The sequence below is a fragment of the Toxotes jaculatrix genome, chromosome 4 (genome assembly GCF_017976425.1).
Source record: "Toxotes jaculatrix isolate fToxJac2 chromosome 4, fToxJac2.pri, whole genome shotgun sequence".
Taxonomy (NCBI): domain Eukaryota; kingdom Metazoa; phylum Chordata; class Actinopteri; family Toxotidae; genus Toxotes; species Toxotes jaculatrix.
The window spans coordinates 25,755,672-25,777,821 of NC_054397.1; the positions used below are offsets into that span (position 1 = coordinate 25,755,672).

Here is a 22,150-nt window from a genome sequence, read left to right on the forward strand (position 1 = left end):
GATCTAACATGACCAATACCAAAGTTAGTAAACTGAGGACTCTGTTACAACTTCCCTGCCACATGTAGAATTCCCATTACAGATTGCAAGTTTCCTGAGTTTCCTAAGTGTAATTGCATGTGTTTTCTACAATCAGGTGGAAAAAAAAGGGGCAGGCCAGGAGAAGTGCTGATTCATTCGCTCTGAGGTCAGGATATACAGGGTTAGATTGGCACCTGCTCCATGTTCAGGATCCATTTCCTTCCATCAGAACATCAAGTGTTTCTGTTTTCCTTGGTAGTCGATGCTTTACAGCAGGGGTCAGTATCTAGGATCAACCAGGAGCTGAGCCAGTTTTTTCAGCATTGTTTACTGGGGGGACAACATCGATTTACAGGTGCAGTAAAAACTTAGGCCTGTATGTCTTTTATATGTCTTATATGTGACTGGAGATGCAGCTTTCCTCTCTATAAGCAGTCTCAGTTGTGGTTGCATGAAAGTGTAAATCTCTTGTGATGAAATAGGCCTGTAGTTTACTTTGACCTGCTTTATTCATCTCCTAAGTTTATTGGACTTCATTGTAACAGCTTCTCTAAACATGGGGGCACTGATTTTTATTAGATTATCACAAGAGCTGCAGCAAGGCTGGCCTGATACTTAATAACTCACATTTACAGGAAGCCATTATATAATACAATAAGGTATGCATAATACCTTACTGTGAATATGTGACTTTGTTGTTCAGGCCAAATGACTGTAGTTAAGTGTTCAGTGTTAATAATTCCTGATGGCTCATCAAAATCCCATTCTACTGTTACACAACAATATATTTTGTTCCAACTCTTAGATGAGACCTTCTCAAGAACACTTTATTTAACTTAAGGCATAAAAGCAATAAATATCCTCCACAAACATTTCTCGTACCTTACCACCTTAAGTTTAGACCTCTGTGGAGAGTTATTTCATATATTTTTGGCAAATCAGTCTCATCTGTGATGTGTGTATAAAGGCTGACATTTGTGAGTTACATTTTATACATTAGGTAAATCCTCCACTGTTCCTGTGCTGTCAGAGTTTTTTCATTGTGCCGCAACAACATGTGATATTATGCCCAAGAATTGACACTTCCTCTCAAAAATAAAACAGAAAAACGTCCTGAAAAATAATATTATGTTGGAGTCAGCAAGTAGCTTTGTTTGGAGAGAATTTTATATTTTTCCACGGTCAGCTTGGAGCTTTTCATAACAAACAGTAGAAACAGTGTTGTTGTAAATTGACTTTTTGAGAAATAACTGGCATAAATCCAAGTCCAGTAATGAGTCCAGTACAGACACTTTAAATCAGAATACAAATCTTTGTCACTTTAGTGATGAAAAAACATTTGAATATAAAAATAATTCTACACAGTAATACAGACTACAATTGACCAGCAATTGCAGAAAAAAAACCCATAAGAGCAAAAAAAAAAAAAAAAAAAAACAAGAACGTTCATTTTACTTTTTAAATTAATGTTTTAGCATGAAGTTTAAATCAAGGTCATTTTGATGCAAGCTGACTAATCACTGGATGACAGCTGAAAGCTTTCAGTAGCATACAGTTATGTTCAATTCCTTTTGAAGGCACCTGTGATAACAGCAGTTAAGGTAAATGTTAGTTACATAAAATGCAATATTGTACGGTATGACCTCTGCTTTGAGGACATTAAACATGTCCAATGTATATCTGTAGTTTGATCTCCATATAAATCTCACATACAAAAATCCTGCAAATCAGTCTCCACACACGATCCAACGATTTCTGCTCAGCACATGCTCTAACCAAATCAGACACAAGCCAAGTAGACTCCAAGCGGTTGAATTATATATAACTTGAGATAAACGTAAACTGAATGAGTGTTACCATAATTTTGTCTTTTTGACCCATATCTGAGACACATTTCTGAGGTGTAAGAAATAAAACACCTGAACTTTCCAGAGTCCATCCTATCACTTGGTTATTTCTCGTAAGAAAAAACAAATCTCCTTCTCAACTGTATGACATCAAAATTGTCGTATTTAAATTCTGCATCAAAATGCCAATATACAGCCTGGCTTTCTGTGTCCGGCATCTATTTCAGACCACCTCAAATCTATCGACAAAACAAACATCTACAAGCACCACAAGAATACCAAAAATTATAGTTTAGGATCAAGTGCAGCAAGCTGTGACATTCTCCTCCAACTATTCAGCTTGAAGACAGTTTCCATTTTGCATGGTGGCAGGGATACAGAGGTTAAGGTTAGGCACCCTCCTGTAGACAAAGTGGAAGATCTGTGCATGGGGCCGGCTGTGGAGCTCGGCTTTGATGCGCTGAGGGTGAGTGTCCGGGGCCAGCTGCTGGCTGGTGTCCTCTGTGACCAGAAACAGTGCGTAGTTCTCAGGGTCGGGGATCTTGAATTTGTAAGCGCAGAGTGAGCAGACCTCTTCTGTGGTGGTGTAAGGGTGGACGACCAGGGTTTTGGCCGTGCAGCCTGTGTCCCCTTCCTGCAGGGCTACACGGAGATAGTTCTACAGAGAGAGACAAAAAGTCCTGTTATAATTTGGCACAATGGACAGAATCTCCACAACAAACTAAATAAATAAGAATTACGGATGAGTCAAGCAAGCAGGCAGAAAAAACAACATGCAGTTACAGTGAAGCCGTAGAAAGAACTCACATGCAGTTTGTTTAATGTTCCACTAGAGGGTGCTTTCTACTAAAAATATAAAACCACAGATCCAGATCCACATGCTGGGATGTTAGTGGAAAACTGTAGATATATTCACGTTCGCTGGCACCTTTCATGCACCTTTCCAATGCCGCATGAGAAGTTTGGATTTATTTGGAATTGGTACAACTTAGACTCACTGCCTGGATGTTCAAGTTGGGCTCAGGTCAGGTGTGATACCTGAAAGTCGTCCACAGACGGCACCGAACGCTGGGCGGTGCGTCGGCGGTGCCACTGGTGCAGAGTGTTCCTGGCCTCGGAACTCAACACACGGGCTGCTTGCTCCTCCTGGAAGTTCTTGATAAGAGCCATGGCCCCGTAGGAGCTGGTCAGGTAGTACCCTCCTGGGGTAGAAAGGAGAAAGAGAAGTTTGATGGGTTGAAGATGGATGAAGAAAATGAAACTGGACATCACAGATAATTACCTAGAAATGAAACCAGCTGACATTACAAAGAGTCTGACGTAAAAAGTGCCAAACACTTCCTCCTTGATCTGATTCATTTTCCTGTAATAGAAATCTTTTTTTTTTTAAGTGTTACAGAGAGATTTATCCACCTTCATATCTCATGGAATGCTACTATTAAATATTTCACATATTCAGTTCAGGTATTCATGTCAAGGCACAAGTCGATACGTTTCAAATAAGTCATTGAAGTTCAGAATGCACCACACAACAGTTCTTCAGTGAGCTTACATGCCAGACAAGCTGACGCTATTGGGTAAATATTTCATTCTGGGAGGGTCCAGCCTCCTTTTTCCTCTGAACCGCTTCCAGCCCATTCAAATGAAACACGGGCTGGAATTTCCTACAACATATGGGCTTTCCTTGCCATTCCTATGTTTCCCAGGCTCACTCACTTTACCCTCCCTGATAAACTGAACTCAGCTGACGTGGTTCTGGTAAAAGGCCTGTGGTAGAATGAGCTGAGAGAGAAACTGGAAATGATCTCCCAAAAGAACTCTTGAACCTTCAAGAGAAAAAGTCTTTGCCTTTATTTCAGCAGCATGTGATAACAGAAACTGCTTCTCTACAGAGGAACCTGATGACCACGACCATGATACCGCAGCAGTAATAATCCTGTGACATTCCAAAGAACTTTAGGTTTTGATGATATAGCCTTATGTAGTCCAGCCTGACCAGTAGCGTTTAACGTTAGCTAATGTTAGGTAACTTTAGATAGAAATTGCCGAGCAACTGACATTACCTGTCTCCACTTGTGCAACTGTTATGCATCATTTACCATTATACTGGGAAATCACATATTTTCCTCTGAAAATCACACTTCAAAACAAACTAGCTTAACACAACAACATGGCACTTCTTCTGTAACAGACTTTTGAGAGAACAACACCCAAACAAAAGATGATAAAAGTGTGGATACATTTGTCCAAATTACTCTATGATGAAGTGGTTCAATATCTTGAACGGTTGTACTAACCGAAAAAGATGAAGCTGCACACCTTTTTTTACCTTTACTGGACCTCACGTAAAACTAGACCGTGTAAAATGAAGCCTGTATTTTATCTTCCAAGATTTAAACTTGCATTACTTGTTTTCCTGGGGCAACATTAACATAAGTATAAAAATGTATTTTCAAACAGGATTCATTTGGAGTCTCCACTAATTCCTGCTAAATACAATTTACAAGAATTACGCATTGCAAAAAAGAAATCTCAGAAGATTTATCAAGAACTGTTGATTTGCATAAACAACAGTTGACAAAGTCCTTTAGATATTCATCAGTCCTCAGTTTGACAAACTGTCCATAAATGGAGACAATTTAGTTCTGTAGCTGCTCTCCCTAGAAGTTCCCACCAACTACTATAACAGCAGTGAAGAACAGTAGAAGAAGCTTCATGATTTGGGGCTTTGCTGCCTTTGGGCTTGGACAACTGGCCATTTATCGAGGAGAAAACTGATCCCCACGTTTATAAAGGAAACTTCACCTGCTGACGCTCGGTAGAAGCTGGGTGATGCAGCAGGACACTGAGGTCAGTCTACTACAGAATGATTTCAAACAAAGAAAATCCACCTTTTGGAGTCAGAGCCCAGACCTCAACCGAATAGAGATGCTGCGCTCCGAATGAGCTCAAGAAAGTTGTTCACACCAGACATCCACAGAATATGGCTGCACTAAAGCAGCTCTGTGAGGAATAAATACCTCCTGAATGTTGTGCAGGTGTGATCAGCAGCTACCAAAGCCTCTTGTTTGAGGTTATTGCTGCTATTAAGTTTGACCAGTTATTAAATCACAGCGTTCACTCACTTTTTACACCAACGCTGTGAATGTTTCATAGGTGTGTTCAATAAAGACACAAAAGATTATAATTGCTTGTGTGTTATTAATATAAGAACACCTTGTTTGTCTTTACTTGTGATTTAGATGAAGATCAGAGCACATTTTATGATACAGAAAACCAGGTCATTCCAAAAGGTTCCCATACTTTTTTGTGCAGCTGTACTTCACATTACTCAGAGTCAATCTCTCCTAGAACCTGAACACTGGGAAGTGGACCGTTGGGACTGTTTGGGGAAAAAAAATCCTCTGATGGTGAGGACTTCTAATATGTGACCCCCACCTTTGATCGCTAACAATATGAACCATTTCCACCCATACAACTGGAATATATACCTTCCGTTCACACACAGTTAAATGCTTCCTCCTGCACAGACGTTTCTTTGAGCAGGTAATACAACAGGGTGGAACTCACTTTAACCTCACACCACACTGTAATGAGCCTGACTTCATGAGGGAAATATTCAACATTAACATGAAGTGAAGGTGAATGTCTTCTGGACATCGAAACAGCTTCTTCTGTACATAGTGAATGTACATGTGAAGTGTTGCTAATCAGTTGAACCTTACTGTGAGTTTTTTTTCAACATTTTGGAAAATGCCCCTATTCACTGTCTTTCTCAGGGTGAGATGAGAAGCTCAGTGTCAGTGTCATGTCTGTATGTGTGTGAAGAACAGAGCTGGAACAGTGTGTGGTTAGCCTAGCCTGGCTCTGTCCAAAGTAAAAAAAAAACTTGCCCTGCAACATTTCAGAAGATCACTAATTAACAGGCTGAATCTGGGTTGTGTGTTTAATATATACCCAAATGGAAATGTCTGTACCTAATACACAGACAACAGAGGGCGACAAGCCAATTGATGTGATATTGTACTGCACATTGTGTGCTACTTTTTAAACGTTGCATATTAAGAAAAATTTGGTTCACTTAAATTGACCTACCCTCCCCCTGAAGCAGAGATGGGTCCAGCAGCTCCATCATGTACTGGATCTCTGTGTCCAGCTGAGGCATGTCACACTGAGCCACCACATAAGTCAGCATGGGCAGGAAGTCATCGGCACCGTACATCCTCCCTGGAAGGAAGCAGACGCAGGTAGGTGTGGTGGTCACACAGGTCAAACAGATGGAGCAACCACTAATACAGAATCTGAAACTAAGACTGAAGCAGGAGTTTGACAAAAAACTAGAAGAGAATGCTACAAGGATCAAGAGTAGACATGGTTTGATAAATTTGCTTTAGTCTCAGGCTTTCTGCTGTATAGCAGAGTAAAAACTATCATCTGATACTTTTCCATACCTGAGTTATCCTGCATGATGGTGTAGATGAGTTTGCACACACGCAGCAGCAGAGACACCTTTTTCTCGGGGGAGTACATCTTCCTCATGTTTAGGAACTTGTGGCGGATTTTCTCAATAGCCATGGGATCAGGGGGCACGGCCCCGTCCACCCCCAGCTCCTGGGGCCTCTTGGTCTTAGCCAGGGCCAGGTTCTCCCTCAGCTGCTGCCAAGCTCCACTGCTGACCTACAGAAGAAAACGCAGACAGGGTTACAGGAGGAATTCTGGGAAATAATACTGCACTAAACCATTTCTCCTCTTTCAGGGTTGGATTATTTTTTTGATACAAGTGTTCTCACCTGGAAGTCATGTAAGGCCACCTCAATCACACTCTTCAGAGGCTTCAGGACACACTTGTGCATGGCCTTCTCTAGTACCTGGTCTGTACAAGATGACAGCAACACACACAGACACACAGAGACAGACAGACAGACATACAAGCCACAGATAAAAGAGAGACAGACATTTTTTGATTGTTAAAGCACATCAGTAGATAAAGAAAATATTTGCAAAGAAATGGCAAATATTTTACGACTGAAAGTGTGTCATTGTGTATTGTGTAAGACTAATGTCAGTACACATAACACAAAACTGTAAATGTGCTAACACTTACTATAATCTGCATGACTCTGTTTGGTCATCCACTTTATTACTCAGAAATCAACACAGAGTAGGTTATAGAAAGTCAGCTGACAGTCAAACTCAAACCATAATGTGGTCATTTCACCCCAAATGAAACTAACTGTACAGAGAGTCAGTGAGTGATAAACTATATCCTCTACACTACACTGCAAGAACAGTTCCACAGGATTTACAGGAAAGGGATCATGGGTCTGTTAATGTATGAGGCTGGTTCTTCTATTATGTTCCCATGAAAAGAGCAAAACTAACAATGTGTAGGTCCATCCATTATTATTTTCTGTCCTCCACCAACATGTTTTACATATGGTAAGAACCAGTTTTGTATGTTTTAAAACAGTCGAAAACAATTAGTCGATTAATTCAATAGCTACTATAATAGCAACTATTTTGCTAACTGACTGTTTCAGTGGATGTTCAGCTAAAGATGTCAGATATTTGCTTCCAGGTTGTAAAATGTGGCAACTTTCTGCTTTTACCAAACAATTCATGGAGGAAATAATCAGGAGATTCAATGATAATGAAAATCACTGTTACTTGCAGCCCTGAACAACATTTTATAAAAAGTTAGCATTTTGTACAATTTGAATCGTTTCCAATTCTTTGATTTCAACAATCTTAACTAAATAAATAAATAACTAACCTCAGAGTTTGACATTCAAAGACCTAAAAGTCAGCTTTTACCAGACAGATTACATATTTGCAAAGAAGCTGAATGGTAACCTGAATGTTTTGTGCGTTGCCCTTTGAAAAGTTAAAGAGTGGCTGATTTGCTGAAGTCTGAGCTTGAGTCTGACCTTGATAAATCCAGGTATTTTACCAACTTGGAACCTGATCTAACATAGAAGTCAATCCCATTCAAAAGTACACACATTCATTCAGCTGACACGCAGTAAAAAGCTACACTTGAATCTCACAATGGCTCCATCTGCACCTCAGACCTACGGCTTCAAATAATTTCCTTCCTACCTCAACTATGTCCAGTGTCACACTGACACAATTGTGTCTTATTGTTCACTGGCAGCACTGATACAACTATTCATGCTGCACAGGCATCCCCAGCCTCCAGGCAGTGTTTACGTCATGCTAATGCAATGAGCTACACGGAGCAAAATACATGTTTTGCAACAGTGTGGACAAGTGAGCATGCACATACAGGAATTCTGTTCTTCTGAAGATGTTTCTACTTTGACACAACTAAAACACAACAATCAAACTTACTCCCTGTACAAGAAATGTTGTGAGTCACTTGAGGTAAGGGTTTGGCTGTCCTTTATTGCATGCTGTTAAGATAAAGAACTCTGAAGCCATGAACAAGGAGAGGCCTGAGGTGTTTACAATGGCTGGACAAGTCCGTCAGATCCTCATGTGTACACAAGGAGCGGTCCAGAGATTATTTATTACACTCTACTGGTCACACTGTAGTATGTACATGTGCGACACATGCACACACTTAAACTCACACATTTTCTGACTGTGGACTTCCTGATTCCTCCCAGAAAGGCTCATTTCCTTTATATATTGAGCAATGTTTGTTATTTGGGCTTTATCTAGGCTACAACCTGTTCAAAGGCTTCCTTCAACTACAATGAGCTGTAGGAGACTGTGTGATATACAGTGTATACACACAGAGAAACACACAAACACATCAACTTAGACACCGGCAAGCGCACACACACACTAAAAAAGAACGCACACACATGTACATGAAAACCAACTTTACATTTCTACAATCTCCTGATTTACAGGCCAGAAATGACAGCCTCTTCTCTTCATACACATTCTCCCTGTTTGGTCTCATCCAGTCATGGCCATAAGTCAGGGTGTGTGTTGACAGTCATCCATCCTCCCTCCCTTTTGAGTATACAACCTAATGGTTATATACTTAAAAGTTTGGACTACTAGATCCCCTTTCACTGCAGGGTCGAACCTTAAAGTTAAACTGAAACATTTCTTTTGAAAGATGTCAGACTTTCAGCCATAACGTGATCACACTCCTCTTAATCTCTCTGTAAATATTGTGTTTACAGAGAGATAGGAGCGCTGACATCAGGCTGTGTTCCCCACTGCTCATAGGTCTCAGTTTTGTTTTGAATTAATGTCTGTAACTTTGTAAGCTGTACAGCCCCAACTCTCACCATTTAAAAACCAACTCACTTATTTAACATACATATATATATATATTTCTCTCACTGTAGTGCCACTAACACAGATTAAAAACATTCACTTCCTCCCCTGCTGTGTAAAACCTCTTTACACTTCTTCACATTTCCCTTCTCCAAAGAGAACATTTGTGAGAGTGAGGCGCTTCATGTGCATATCTGTGGTCTGTTAGCACAACCAGAGTGGATCACTTCTCTGTCTCTGAACAAGGCTTTGCTGTTATTGTTTACAATGAACAAGGGACATGAGATGTGTGCAAAGACATACTTACATATTCATGCAAATGCTCTAGTGCACAGTAGTGTGACGGGAATGAAGCAACCCTTTGACAGTGCTGTTCATGTCTGCAAACTTTAGTTTTTACTATCAGCATGATCTCAATGGACAATAGCAGCAAATTTCATATACTCCACTATGATAATGAAAAGGATTTCCAAAGTAGAAACCAATGTTCTCAAATGTTAACACAAGCAACTGTAAGTATTTGCCTAAATGAAGCTGCAGTGAGTCAGAAACCATCTGACAGAAGAGTAAAGGTACAAATCTGAGCAGACACTTGAGGCCAGCTTTTGATTCTCTGTGCTATCGACACATTTTGAAGATTAACAAGAAGGAACAAAGGTTCGATACCCAATGCCTTTCAAAATGAGCCCCAAGTGCACTATGAGCTTATGCCAACAAACACAGGCCAAAAATAACTCATTGGGGCACATTACAACGGCATTTCTGAAACTCAACCCGTGTGATGAGGCAGACTAATATGGAAAACTTCGGCTCGTATGTCTAACTCCCAAGATGATGGCAAGCACAAGCTGGGCACTCACTGCACATCGTCAATGAATGAAGTCATTTTGAAATCCTTTTCTGAAGCAATGCTAAAGAGGTTTTACTTCTCAGATTCTATTAAAATGGACACATGTTGGGAACTGAATAATGTCAGGGATATGACCAAAACATGTGGCCACACATGCATGAGCAGATGTTTGACAGAGTCAAGACATACAAACCCACAGAGCAACCAACAAATCACAAAAGCTATTTTCAGCTTCATGGTTTTAAACATACAGTTCAGTGTTCAAGTCTACTTACCGATCTGGTCCTCAGGTATGAGTGACTCTATAGGCGGGTCCAGCTCTGAGCTCTGGCGCAGGTAAGCCTTCATCTGCGTCATAAACTGTCTGAGAGTCTGCAGAAAATCCATCCCTGATGTGTGACAGCCTCGGTTCTCCTGAACAAAGCTGATGTAGTCCTGAACCAGGGAGCCAAAATAGGAGCTTTTGTCCCTGGACAGTTCAGCAATCCTTTTCACTGCCCGTCTCTCCGGGGTCATGAGGGAGCTCAGCATCCCACTCACCTTGCGGAAGCGTCCCTTCAAGGCCCTGGGGAGGATAAAGGACCCCCCACTCAGGCTCACACCAACCCTTCGCCTCCGCGCTTTAAAGGGCGGACGGAGGCGCATTTCCAGATCTGTCTCCAGGCTGACCCCGTAGTCCTCCTCTTCGTCTTCATCCCCATCATCATCCTCCTCGCTGCTGTCTTCCACTGGGTCTTGATGATTTAGGTGTGCAGACGGGCTGGGTGCCAGGCCCAGGGAGAATCCAGGAGACTGCGAGTATTCCAGTGAGTCAGAGGAAGAAGTAGACATGCTCATGTCACTGAGCCGCTGGCGTCCCCTCTCATTAGGACTGGACGGACTCCCAGCGCTATTCTCCAGTAGTACATCAGCAGGGAGGGCAGGAGGAGGCTGGCACGGTGGAAGCTTGGCACGAGACAGGGCCTTGGCGATGGTCTCATCGTCCAGGGCAATGTGGCAGCGGTGGGCTTCCAGGTCAGGCTTTTTAGGCCTTGGGGGTGGTGGGTTTAAAGGCACAGGGATTGGTGAGCTTGCAGTCTTGGACAGGCTGCTGTGCTTGGCACCCATTGGTGGTCGAGCTGGTGCTGGGCGCCTGCTGGGGGACTGGTGATGCCTAGCAGCCACAGCGACCGCCTCTGGCATGCTCTTGGGTCTGGTGGTAGTTGCTGGAGGTCCGGGTGGAGGTGGGGCAGGGCGGCGGCGTGGCATTGATCGGGGTGGAGGGGGGCGAGGGGGACGGGGCCTTGATTTGTCGTTCAGTTTGATGCTGTCCGTGTGTTGCCCACTATCTTCACTGCTGCTTATTGGTGTCACGGATGATTTCCCCTCATTCTCTAGGTCGTTATCGGACTTGACAGCACGTGAAGGAGAATGGTCTTCACAGTGGTGGTGGTGGTGATGAGTCTGGAGAAACAGTGGGTTAACAAAGCACAGAGGGCCACTGGAACGCCTTCCCTCCAGATGAAAGGAAGGCGGACGAGTGTGGGACCGTAAGGTTGGAGGCGCGCTGTCGCAGTAAGCCCCGGTGTGTCTCTGCTGTGACCCGCCGACCTCTTTGTTCCTGTTGGTTCGCTGCGGGCTGAGGGTACGGCTTTGAGGGCGACAGGGACGGGGGGAGGTGCGACGCTGACTGCACAAGGCAGAGTCCCAGAAGCCTGTAATACATAGACACAGAAACACTCAGAGGCAAACATTAACTTTAAGTTAGACACATACTTCTCCAAGGACATTTCAAAGTTCTCAGAAAGGCAATATTCTTAGACAACAACTGGGATCAAGAGATCAATTCAATCAATAAAAAGATCAGTTAAAGAATAGAGATCAAAGAACAAAGACAATATTCTCAACTATTTCTCACCAACACTTCAGATGTTTACTCAAAGTTTTCCTTATTCCTTCTCTCTTTCTGTCTTTCTGCTTTCTGCCTTCGTCTTACTGGTGGAAGAAGCGCAGTCAGCTCAGCTCCGTGTCTCTTGGGTCTGATTCACTGGATGCCGACACACACCCAGAGCCATACAGAGGGAGTCACCCATGCTAATCACAGAGTGGGAGGGCACTCAAACACACCACACGGCACACAGTTCCAGTTCCTCCACTCCTTCTTCCTGCTCTGTTTTCCTCTCTCGTAAGTCTACACAGGGCTGTAGCTCCTTGTAGCTCTCCTAGCTGAGTAGTTTCAGGACCCTTTTTTTTGTTGCTAAATGAATGTGTTGCTCTCTGCAAACCTGATTTGTATAATTTTCTGCCTCTCGTCTTTCCTTTTTTAAACTGATGCTTTTTGCTTTCTAGTAACAACCCGATGATTTCACCAAACTGAAAGGAAAAGGTAACAAATCATAAAAACTTCAGACTATATGCGCAGTGACTGCAGCATATGTCGGGTGATGACTGGTCCTGCAGTCTAAAAATGGAAACGTTAACTGTTGCATTCCTATGGCAGTAAAGAAGCAGGGTCCAGCTGACTGCTGCTAGTAGTTTCAGATGTCTTATAATACCTCAGTGTCTGGAGAGTGAAATCTGCCTGTGGTATTCTTGCTGGTCCATGTGAGCAAAGAGCACCTGACACTGCAGAGGAGCACTGCACCAGGCAACCCACCCTGAATAACACAAACTGACTGACCCCCACTGCAGCACTGGTTGATTCTTCAATCTTTGTTTTTCCCTTTATTATTATTTTTAATTGGTTTATTTGAGTGAAAAAGAGCGTACTATGAATTCTCTAATATATGTTGAAATTAAAATAAATTTTCAAATAATACATGTGTTTGAGACCAGGTCAGTCACTATGACAGTTGGAGCAAAAAACATTAAGGAGGGGTGGAATTGCGGTGTGAGTTTAAAAATAGCAGTTTAACTGCCTTAATGCTCACAGGGTATTTAAAAAAACTTTTGCAGCTCATGGTCTGACTTCTCTCTTATAAACTCTAATGTACTTGTTTTAATATTACTGGAGTAGTATTTTACATGTTGTGGCTGAAACTGTGGTCTTGAGACTGCTGGATCATCTCCGTAGTTTTACTAAGAGTTCCACTCTTAGTTTCAGCATAAGCTCCATGTTGCTTCCAATCAATCGAAAGATTGACTAAAACCTGAAGTGTGAGCTGACACACACCAGTCACAAGTTCAATCGACAGCTCCCACTGTCTGCCGAGTTCAGAGCCAATATGACATAACTGTGTATGATGGAAGTAGAGCTGTGGTAAACAGACTTTCACAGACTTTAAACAGACAAGATGGGTCAAGATCAATAACTGACCCCAATACTAATGATAAATTAGAGGGGGGGTGATAAGTCATTGCGATATTCAAATGTCTGAAGCTATTTGCAGCAGCTGTGTGTGTTTCACATGTGCGTGCCCAGATCCCGCAACACAGATCAAAGCAGTCTGCTTTTTGTCTCTAAATAGAAGCTTTCCAGTGGAGAAGGGGAGTTTCCCTTAATGAATGTATGGGTTTGCTGAGGAAGGCTCAGAACCTGACTCACGGTCAAAAGAATTTTTCTGCCTCTTCCACCACACGGCAAATGTAAGAACAGCAACACACATGGCATACACACAGGGCAGACTAACACCCACTGCCATTCACAGGAATGCATTCAAGTACAATGACAGCGTTTCATGTTTGAAAGTAGCTGGGACACAGTTGCACATCACGTTAGCGCTCACAATGCACTTGAGAATCTTGTGTGTTTTCATACATGTCTGAATGCAGCATGATGGTATGTGTGTGTTTAGACAGCACACAGCCTGCAGGAGCTTTCCACTCGCCACTCCCTGCTCCCCCACACTGAGCACTCAGCTATGCTGTAGGCTTCTACTGTAGGAAGCTGACTCAGTGTAGCCTCACGGCAGCTGAGCTGAGAATAAATTGGCAGAGATGAAGTGACTAAATCTTTTGTGAAACCAGAAGCTCAATGGTCAGTGTGAACTGACAAAGAAAAATGAACCAAACCTGTGCACACAAACAACGGCTGTTTTCTCTCTCTCTTTGCTTTGCTTTGCTTTGCTTGACTGACTGTTTGTGTGTTAGAGCACATAGAGGTAGGGACCCTGCAACACTTGCATCAAAGAGAATGTGGTATATTAAGCAACTACAACAAGGATTAACCTACTTTTAGCCCAGTCTTGTGTACTTTAGCCGCAGTGCTTATTAGCCGTTTTCTAAAGTATGCTATACACCGATACATTCCTTCCTAGCAAGTCATTAGTTTCAGTTTATGCCAGCTGAGTACGAAAACCAACTTGCAGTGAACAGAGTGAGCATCGTTACACATCTCCATGTTTTCTGTCAAAATGATGTCATGGTGTTACAGTGAACTCATTATAAACACTTTGTGGTTTATAGTTGTTGTTTTTTTCTCACTCTGACATTTGACAGTTGGAGGTCACTGACCGAAAAACCACATTACTGACCTCCAGTATGTCACTGAGAAGTCAAAGCCAGGACATCAATAAGCAAACATGTCTTCTTCCTTTAATTAAAAAGGGCTAATTAGCAGTCAACCATCCAGTTTCAGTTTCTACAAATGTACCAATAGATTTCTAAAACAGCTCTTGCTTGCTTGTTCTATTGGCAGGGAGAGGTGGTGCGACTCTCTGTCAAATATGGTTATTCAGCTTCTTTCTGTGAGTTAGTTGAGAAGATCACTCTCAAAAAACGGCCTACTAACACCTGCAGAGCTTAATAACTAACAAGTATCTCACGTTTTTCATGTGCACATGAACAAAACATTAAAATGACAGTTTGTAACTATCTCTCATCCACCAGGCCATCACCTCTGTTCTTGTAGTGTGGGTTGCCAGATAAGGTCTTTGAGCACAAGTTTTCATATGTGTAGCTGTACAGATGAAATGGTAACTGTACTGTAATGGTTAGACTCCAGGAGGTTGCTGTGTTAATGTCAATGTCATTTTTACATCTCTTTTTGTGTACTAACCAACCAAACAGGATACTAGATGTAAAATAGTGTTTTTAAACAGTGGAGGGAAGCGGGCCAGCTGTTTCCTCCTGCTGATTTGTAGTTGAAATCTGGAAAATCACCAGCATGGTCGTTCAAGATAAGCGTTCCTATAGAACTTCAAACCAGCAAAGTAATAAATGAGCCTACCAGCTCCAAGCTGAGCCACCTCCTCCAGTTCTTTTTGAGTCTTGGCAGACGCAATGGCCTCTGGGAGTTTGATGGTGAAAGGCAGGACGTCCCTAAGTTAAGGAGAAACAGACAATGAATGTGACAAAAATGACAAAACATGATGTGAGAGACATCAGAAACATGAGAGCATGGGGTTCACTTAGTGAGCCTGTCTGAACATCACCATCAGCACTCAGTGGTTTATGGTTTAGGGTTATAGTTCAGACCGTCCTCATTTGACCGTGTTGTCCCCTAACAAAAGTGTTGATGCCATAAGTTTGGTTGGCAAACAGAACCTGGACACTGGCAGAGAGAGAAGTGAAAACACTTTCAATCATCACTAATACAAACATGCTGACACACCCTTTGTTTCCACAGTAAAGTCAATAGAAATAGATATACAATAACCACACGGACACATGCTGGGATTGTGAATTAACATGCTGCTCAAGAAAAATTGGCTCAATTGTAGTATTTATGAAATTTTAAAAGCCTGTTTGATTTGAGGTCCATCTCCAAAAATCCAGCATTGTGTTTGTTGTTGCCTGCGGCACAATTTCACCCCTATTTCCTGTGTCTGTTGTTTAAGTCTGTCTGAGTCTCCCGAGCTGGCACGAGCTAAAAACAAGAAGTGAGAGCCTTGGGCACTGAGAGCTTACTGCTTACTCAACAAACATTATTTTCATCCACGGAGTTTCCATCCTCAAATCACGCCTCATCACAGAGCAAAACACAGAGAAACTCAGGATGTGACAGATGGACAGACCAAAAAAAAAAAAGAAACGTTGCTGATTTACCTGCTAATACAGTAGAAAGCCACCAGGCGAAACAGATCTGCAAAACTTATCCCAGATCCCTCCAGAGAGAAGGCTGCAAACAAACGCACATTCAAACAACAGCCAGATGTTATAGCAACAGCAAAGATACACAGTATAGTTGCTATACAAGAGTTAATTCAGAGCATTTACTTTTTTTATTTTTTTAATGACTTCATTATTGCAGGGTGTGGCTGGAACGGCTACTGGGGGTGGAACCACACTGCAGCTGTGGCTGACCAATACTGAGAGCTGGTGGTGCGGCTGTGACCCCCACAAAAAGCAGTGCCACACTGTATCATGCAGGTGAGCGAGGGCTCGCAAAAACCAGAGCTTTACTACCATTTACTACCATGTGGTGCGCCCTGAGCAATATAAGGATACCGCAATGCTATCCAGCTGCTGCACCCTCCATCTAACATACCACCATGACCATGCCAAGTTTCATTAGTTTGCTGTTTTAGTTTTACTTATTTAGTTTTTGCAAACTTGATTAAGTTGATTTCATCATTTCCTTCAGCGTTCTGTGTGTCTAAGGCAAATCTACCTTGAGTGGCTATAGCTTTTAGTCACGCTAAAGGCGTGGCTCTCAGTCTGTCTGTTGGTCAGACTGAAATATCTAAACAACTAAGGGATGGATTGCCGTGGAATTTGGTGCAGACATTAGCAGCATGCTTCAAAACCCTCTCCAGCTACCCCTACAACTGGCCTTCTCTGATATGCATTTGCAGTGCTGTCTTTCAGCTTTTAGTTTCTACACAGAGCCACATTCAAAGACACATTTATACTTCTTAACTAAGCATTTAAATAAGTGCATGTTAAAGAGCAAAGTGATTTCAGGACTGGTGTCCAGTATTCTTTATGAAACCTTTGTTACGTTCAAACAGTTCATGCACAAGGCTAACTTCACACAGCAATCTGTGCAGTGTGAGAGGCCAACTGGAGAGCAGCTGACCCACATCTAAAGGCCAAACCAGGCCAAAGGCGCTCTGTCCCTCCCATGTGTGCTGTCATTTCAGTATGGAAATCCACAGCTGGTATGTCATCACCCTTTGGCACTGTCACAGCTCCATAACTAACTCCCAACACTGAAGCACAACATTTGGAGGACTGATTATTCCGATAGTATAAGCATTGCTACAACTTAAATTATAATTTTAGTTTTAGAATACGAAGATCACAACTGTTAAACACTACAGTTAAGTTATCTTACTGCACTTTTAAGGCGCCCTGTGTCAACAGCATGATACTCACTTCAATGTCACTCACTGCTGCTGTGCAAACAAACATGACGCAGAACCAAGTGGTGTAAGTCACAGCTTGCTCTACATGTTTGCTTAAGATAAACGAATTAACAGCAAATTTTTCTTACTCAGAGACTTTAAAAGAGCAGGGATGTGTTACTGCAGTCACATCACATGAAAATTGTTATTTATCACTTTATACCATGGGACAGTTTCATTGAAAATAGCAAATAAATAGTATATTATCTTAAGAATCATGGTTTCAAGTCCAACAGTGGCATTGTCACACACGCCAACACATTCAACAATGGCTAAAACTGATGTTCCTCTGGTCATGCTCTCATTTCTCATGTGTGTATGGCTTTATCTCTGTACGCAGTGTGTACGCAGTATGCGGAGGCGGACAGGAAATGACATTTTTAACTCTCTGACCCACAGCACAGTGTGACTGCAGAGGTGGTTGTGACTGAACGAGACATAATCAGCAGGAAACTGAAGGAACACAGTCTGAGCTCTCTGATCTGTTCAGGCCGTTACAACTTCTGAGTTATCTGTTCCTTGAATACACTCTGTGCATTGTGGCCTGTCTGGCACATCTCAGTCAAACCCTGCAGGTCATTCCCATGCTTGTTTTAAACCTACAGTGCAGGAACCTTTGACTCCCCCCTCTGGCAGTGAGAGAAATTACACATACAATATCAAATAAAGAGAAACAGCGCCAAAACAATAATTTATAGAGTAGCAGAGTAAATGGGGGTGGGGGGAGTTGAGAGATAATTTTAGATGGTTGTGGAGAAAAAAATAAAATAACATTTTAGACTTGGGAAATGTTTTTTACATTACTCCACCTGTACCAGTAATTTGCCTTAGAATTTATGTTTGTAATAATCAGCGTGTGACTGCACATGAGTTTCTGACTGGACACAAAAGAAAAAAAACTCTTTCATTCTGGTGCTTTTGCACCACACTGTCATGCTTAATCAAGCAGCTATAGACAAACTTAACAAGCAGTGGGTCGAGTCATTGGGTGAGTAATCTAGTAAACTAGTACACACACAAAATTTAAACATACTCTGAAAATCAGTGAGGAATTTTACGTGAGCGTATCTGTAATGAGTTTGACAGTATCTAAATGATTGATTTGATCTGATGCGATACATAGTGTATCTTGACTCCAGTCACTGTCAGTTAAAACAAACGTGTTACGTACTGTACTGGCTCTCTCTGACAGGGAAGTGGCTGATGGGAGATCCTGACTGACCCTCCTTCAGACGCACAGACAGAACCTTCTTCTGCAGAGCTGCTGACTTCCTGACCAGGAACACCTGCACCAGAAAGGAATCAGTAACCAGAAGTCATGTAATATATCACAATATAAACCCTTAGATGATATTAGACGATGATACATTAACATGTGTATCCTAGAATGGTAGCCCCTCACCCCTGATGGCTGTTTGAGCAGTATGCGATTGGCCTCCTCTTCACTGATCGCCAGCAGAAGCCACACCGGGTGAGTCTGACTCAGCCTGTCCAACACACTCATCCTCCTTCGCAAGGAGTCATACCCTGAGTCCCTTTCACCCCCCACACCACTATAGTGGGGGGACTGCAGGTAAACTCCACTCACCTCACTCTCCAGTCTGGCAGTGTGAGAGAGAGAGAGACAGAGACAGAGTAAGACACTAATGCCATCTGCTGGTGAAAATCAGTCCCACTGTGAATACGTGTTTACAAATACTGTTGAAAGAAATCAGATTTAACAGAAAATGAAACAATGCAGAACAAGACGGATGGAAATCTATGTTCTGTCTCATCAAGGCAACGTTTCCAGATATTATCAGGAAAAGAACAGATCAGTCAGCTTGATGACAGTTTTGTCTAAGAGCAGATCAAATCTGTGTTAAACAGCTTTACCCTTGTAGTTCGATGGGCTCCTTATCCATAGTCGGAGAGCTCTGAACCATCTCCTTCTTCAGCTCCCCGATCTCCAGTGCAAATGTGTCAATCAGCTGGAAGAAGACAGAGTGAGAGGCTTTGACTGTTGAGGGAATACAAGAGGGAGAAGTGGAAGGGGAACAGCCATAAACGAAACCAACAACATTGCTCAAACATAAATTACAAACCAAGAAACTGAGACTTTGAGACGGATAGACTGCCCCGGTCAAATCTAGAACAAAGGGCAGGGATACGATTAGTCACTTTTCCTGTGTGTCGACTTCATTTCCTATAGACAGGAAACATGGAGACAAAGCATTGTGAAGAAAAAAAAAACCCACCACAACATTCAGAGTAGGACGAAAAATTTCCCAAGTTGTACTGCACAGCACACACTTTAAGGTTTTATTTAATATGACCCGACTGAAAATAAAAACAGCTTCTACACTAAACAGCACAGCTGTGTGTGAGGACATGTAAACATCTGGATAAGGAAGGTTTGTAAGATTACATGCCCCATGCCATGCAGGACTAGATTTAGACTGATAAAGATAAAAACTGTAAAATCTATGTTTAGCAGTGAGTAGTCAACAGGATAAAGGGAGTTAACGACAGTTCATCATGTCTTTGTACTGTATTTAGTTTTAGCCCACAACTATTTGGGCTTTCAAATGGTGATGACACACATGTGGAATGTCTTTTACGATCCCTAATACCAACCTCACAATGCGCACTGAAAAACCCACCAGCCTCCATACAAGTAAACAACTACAGTATAATATATAGCACTGGTTTGAATCTAAAAATATGGTCTATGTTCAGATATAGAGAGTTATGAGAGAGGAGTGTGATGTTTGACACAAATCTGCGTAAAGTACCTGAATTGTCACCGTGAGCTGTGTGTCACATCAACCGCTGCCTCAGCTGCTGAGTGTATTGGTAGATGGACCAAACTTCAATGACTAACTTCCAGTTGTTTGTAGATCATCGGCATCAACACTGCTGCACAATTTATTCTTAAATCATCACAGTTAAACGCAATTCACCCCAAAAAAAGGACTCCTTAAAACCAGTCTGAGTCGAAAAAAAAAACAGCTCGTTTAAAGACTGCAGCAAATTGCTTTCATGTTGTCTTGTTTTTTTCTGCATTTTCCACATTCCCTCTCTCCACATTTTAAAGCTCTCCCAGGGATTCAGAGCCTTCTCAAACATAAGTGAGCAGATGTTGAAATCTGGATGCTTTGCACTGATGATCTGGGTCAAACAGTGCAAACAAAACAAGACAGCCACAGAGCACAACATAATGAAGACCAGAAAATTAAGGCAGTCAGCAGAAAGTATTTTTACATCAACTGTACACAGAAACTGTGCATGGATTAATGTCATATTATCTAAGTTGTCTCAAACACTAAGAATTAAATTTAAATATTCTAAAACCCAAGTTTTTTTTTGTGAACACTTTCTGCACCAATGCGTCCATTACACATTTCAACCAGTAGGAGGTGTCCTTCTCCAAACTATTCTCCACCAACCACTGGGGCTGCAGGCCAGACCACAATAAACCCCCCACTCCCCTCGCAGGACTAAGTGGAGCCAGCTCTGTTAAAGCCTCAGACTCCCCCCAGCGTTCTGTCAGGTCAAAACTCTACTATACAACATAAGAAGACAAGTCTGTGAAGACAGAGATGGATATTAGAGTGTCCACAGATGAAGTGCAGAAAACAGCCCGAGCTCACACACAGCAAAAAGTGTTATTTTTCCATTCTCGAGCTGTGAGAACCCTAAACCAGATGCTACAAACAGCCAAAGTGGCAGTTTAAACTGCATGACCCCTCAATTAGTACTGCGAGACTGTGGTTAATCTCAAAGAGGAAAACATTTGGAAAGTCAAGTTTTCTCTGCTCTCAGTCCTGTAAAGTAACAAAGAACGATCCTACAGGCTGCTGAGAGGTGTTAGTTACTGATTGAATCAGCTGATCGATTGACAGAAAAATACTCACTTTTTCTTGTTTATCTTTTTTGAAAAAACATGAATCACCCTCTGGTTTCACTTTGTCCAATGTGAGGATGTGCTGCTTTACTCTGTTTTATATCACTCTATGCTCAGCATCTTTGGCATGTGGACATGTGGATATTATGTGGGAAAAATTATAATGGGCACTGACAAAATAATTAAGCGATAAAGCAAGAAAGTAATCTCCATATTTTGGGAAATGTGTTTATTTACTGCTTGCTGAGATTTAGATAATAAGATTGATACCACTCTCATGTCTGTTAAATTTGGAGCTACAGCCAGGAGATGGTTAGCTTAGATTAGCATAATGACTGGAAGAAAGGGGAAACAGCTATTCTGACTGTCTGACTCTGTCTGCCAGCCAGCACTCCCATTGGCCGGTGAGCCCAGTCCCAGGACACGAACGCAGCATGGCCACATGCACACCCAGTATGACAGGTACGCAGAGAGGCCAGCACTCTCTAACTCTATAGACTTTTTGACAGTCCACCCATTCCAGGTTCTGTCCCAGCATGCCCGATGGCCAGTCGGACTATGGAAGAAAAAGGCTAATTAATGCACATTTCCATGCACTGCTGTTAAGCAAACGTTAGCAGCTAGTTCATCAAGTGACAGAGCTGGTAGTGATAATTCTTCAGTCAGGTGCCATTAAAGCACTGCAGAAGAAGAAGCTGCAATGAGACGACATCATTAAAAAAAAAAGTCAAACCTCAAACGGTGAAAAACAAGATGATGAAAAAATTCTGTCACTTCATGTATTCATTTGAGTGAGAGTCTCCTCACGACTCCACACAGATCTGATGTCTTTGTCTCTTTGATGGAGCAGAAGCTTCAGAGGACGTTGAAGTCACAAGCTTCATGTACATCATGATTCATTCGCTGAGTCTGTTTCCATTGTAGTTTACTGCATTTTGCTTTTATCAGTACACCAATTTTTTAGTGGGAAGGGCAAGTGGTTTCTAGGGGCCCAGCAGCTCATTTTTTCACCCCAGGGCCCCTT

At 42.2% G+C, this 22,150-nt stretch overlaps 1 protein-coding gene across 3 annotated transcripts in view; it reads right to left on the minus strand.

Moving 5' to 3' along the window:
* Positions 1-742: 742 nt before the first annotated feature.
* LOC121180238 (ras and Rab interactor 2-like) overlaps positions 743-22,150 on the minus strand; it is a 33,249-nt gene continuing 11,841 nt past the window's right edge. For 2 of the 3 annotated variants that reach the window (XM_041035459.1, XM_041035460.1), the window contains exons 3-13: positions 19,116-19,210; positions 18,643-18,841; positions 18,412-18,526; positions 15,940-16,012; positions 15,122-15,213; positions 10,251-11,669; positions 6,659-6,741; positions 6,320-6,545; positions 5,964-6,095; positions 2,907-3,070; positions 743-2,526 (exon numbers count right to left, since the gene is read on the minus strand). In XM_041035459.1, coding sequence (XP_040891393.1) covers positions 2,200-2,526; positions 2,907-3,070; positions 5,964-6,095; positions 6,320-6,545; positions 6,659-6,741; positions 10,251-11,669; positions 15,122-15,213; positions 15,940-16,012; positions 18,412-18,526; positions 18,643-18,841; positions 19,116-19,210 — 2,925 coding nt within the window. In that variant the 3' untranslated portion in view covers positions 743-2,199. Of the gene's footprint in view, positions 2,527-2,866; positions 3,071-5,963; positions 6,096-6,319; positions 6,546-6,658; positions 6,742-10,250; positions 11,670-15,121; positions 15,214-15,939; positions 16,013-18,411; positions 18,527-18,642; positions 18,842-19,115; positions 19,211-22,150 lie in introns of all 3 variants that reach the window. The other variant, XM_041035461.1, reaches the window with a different exon arrangement.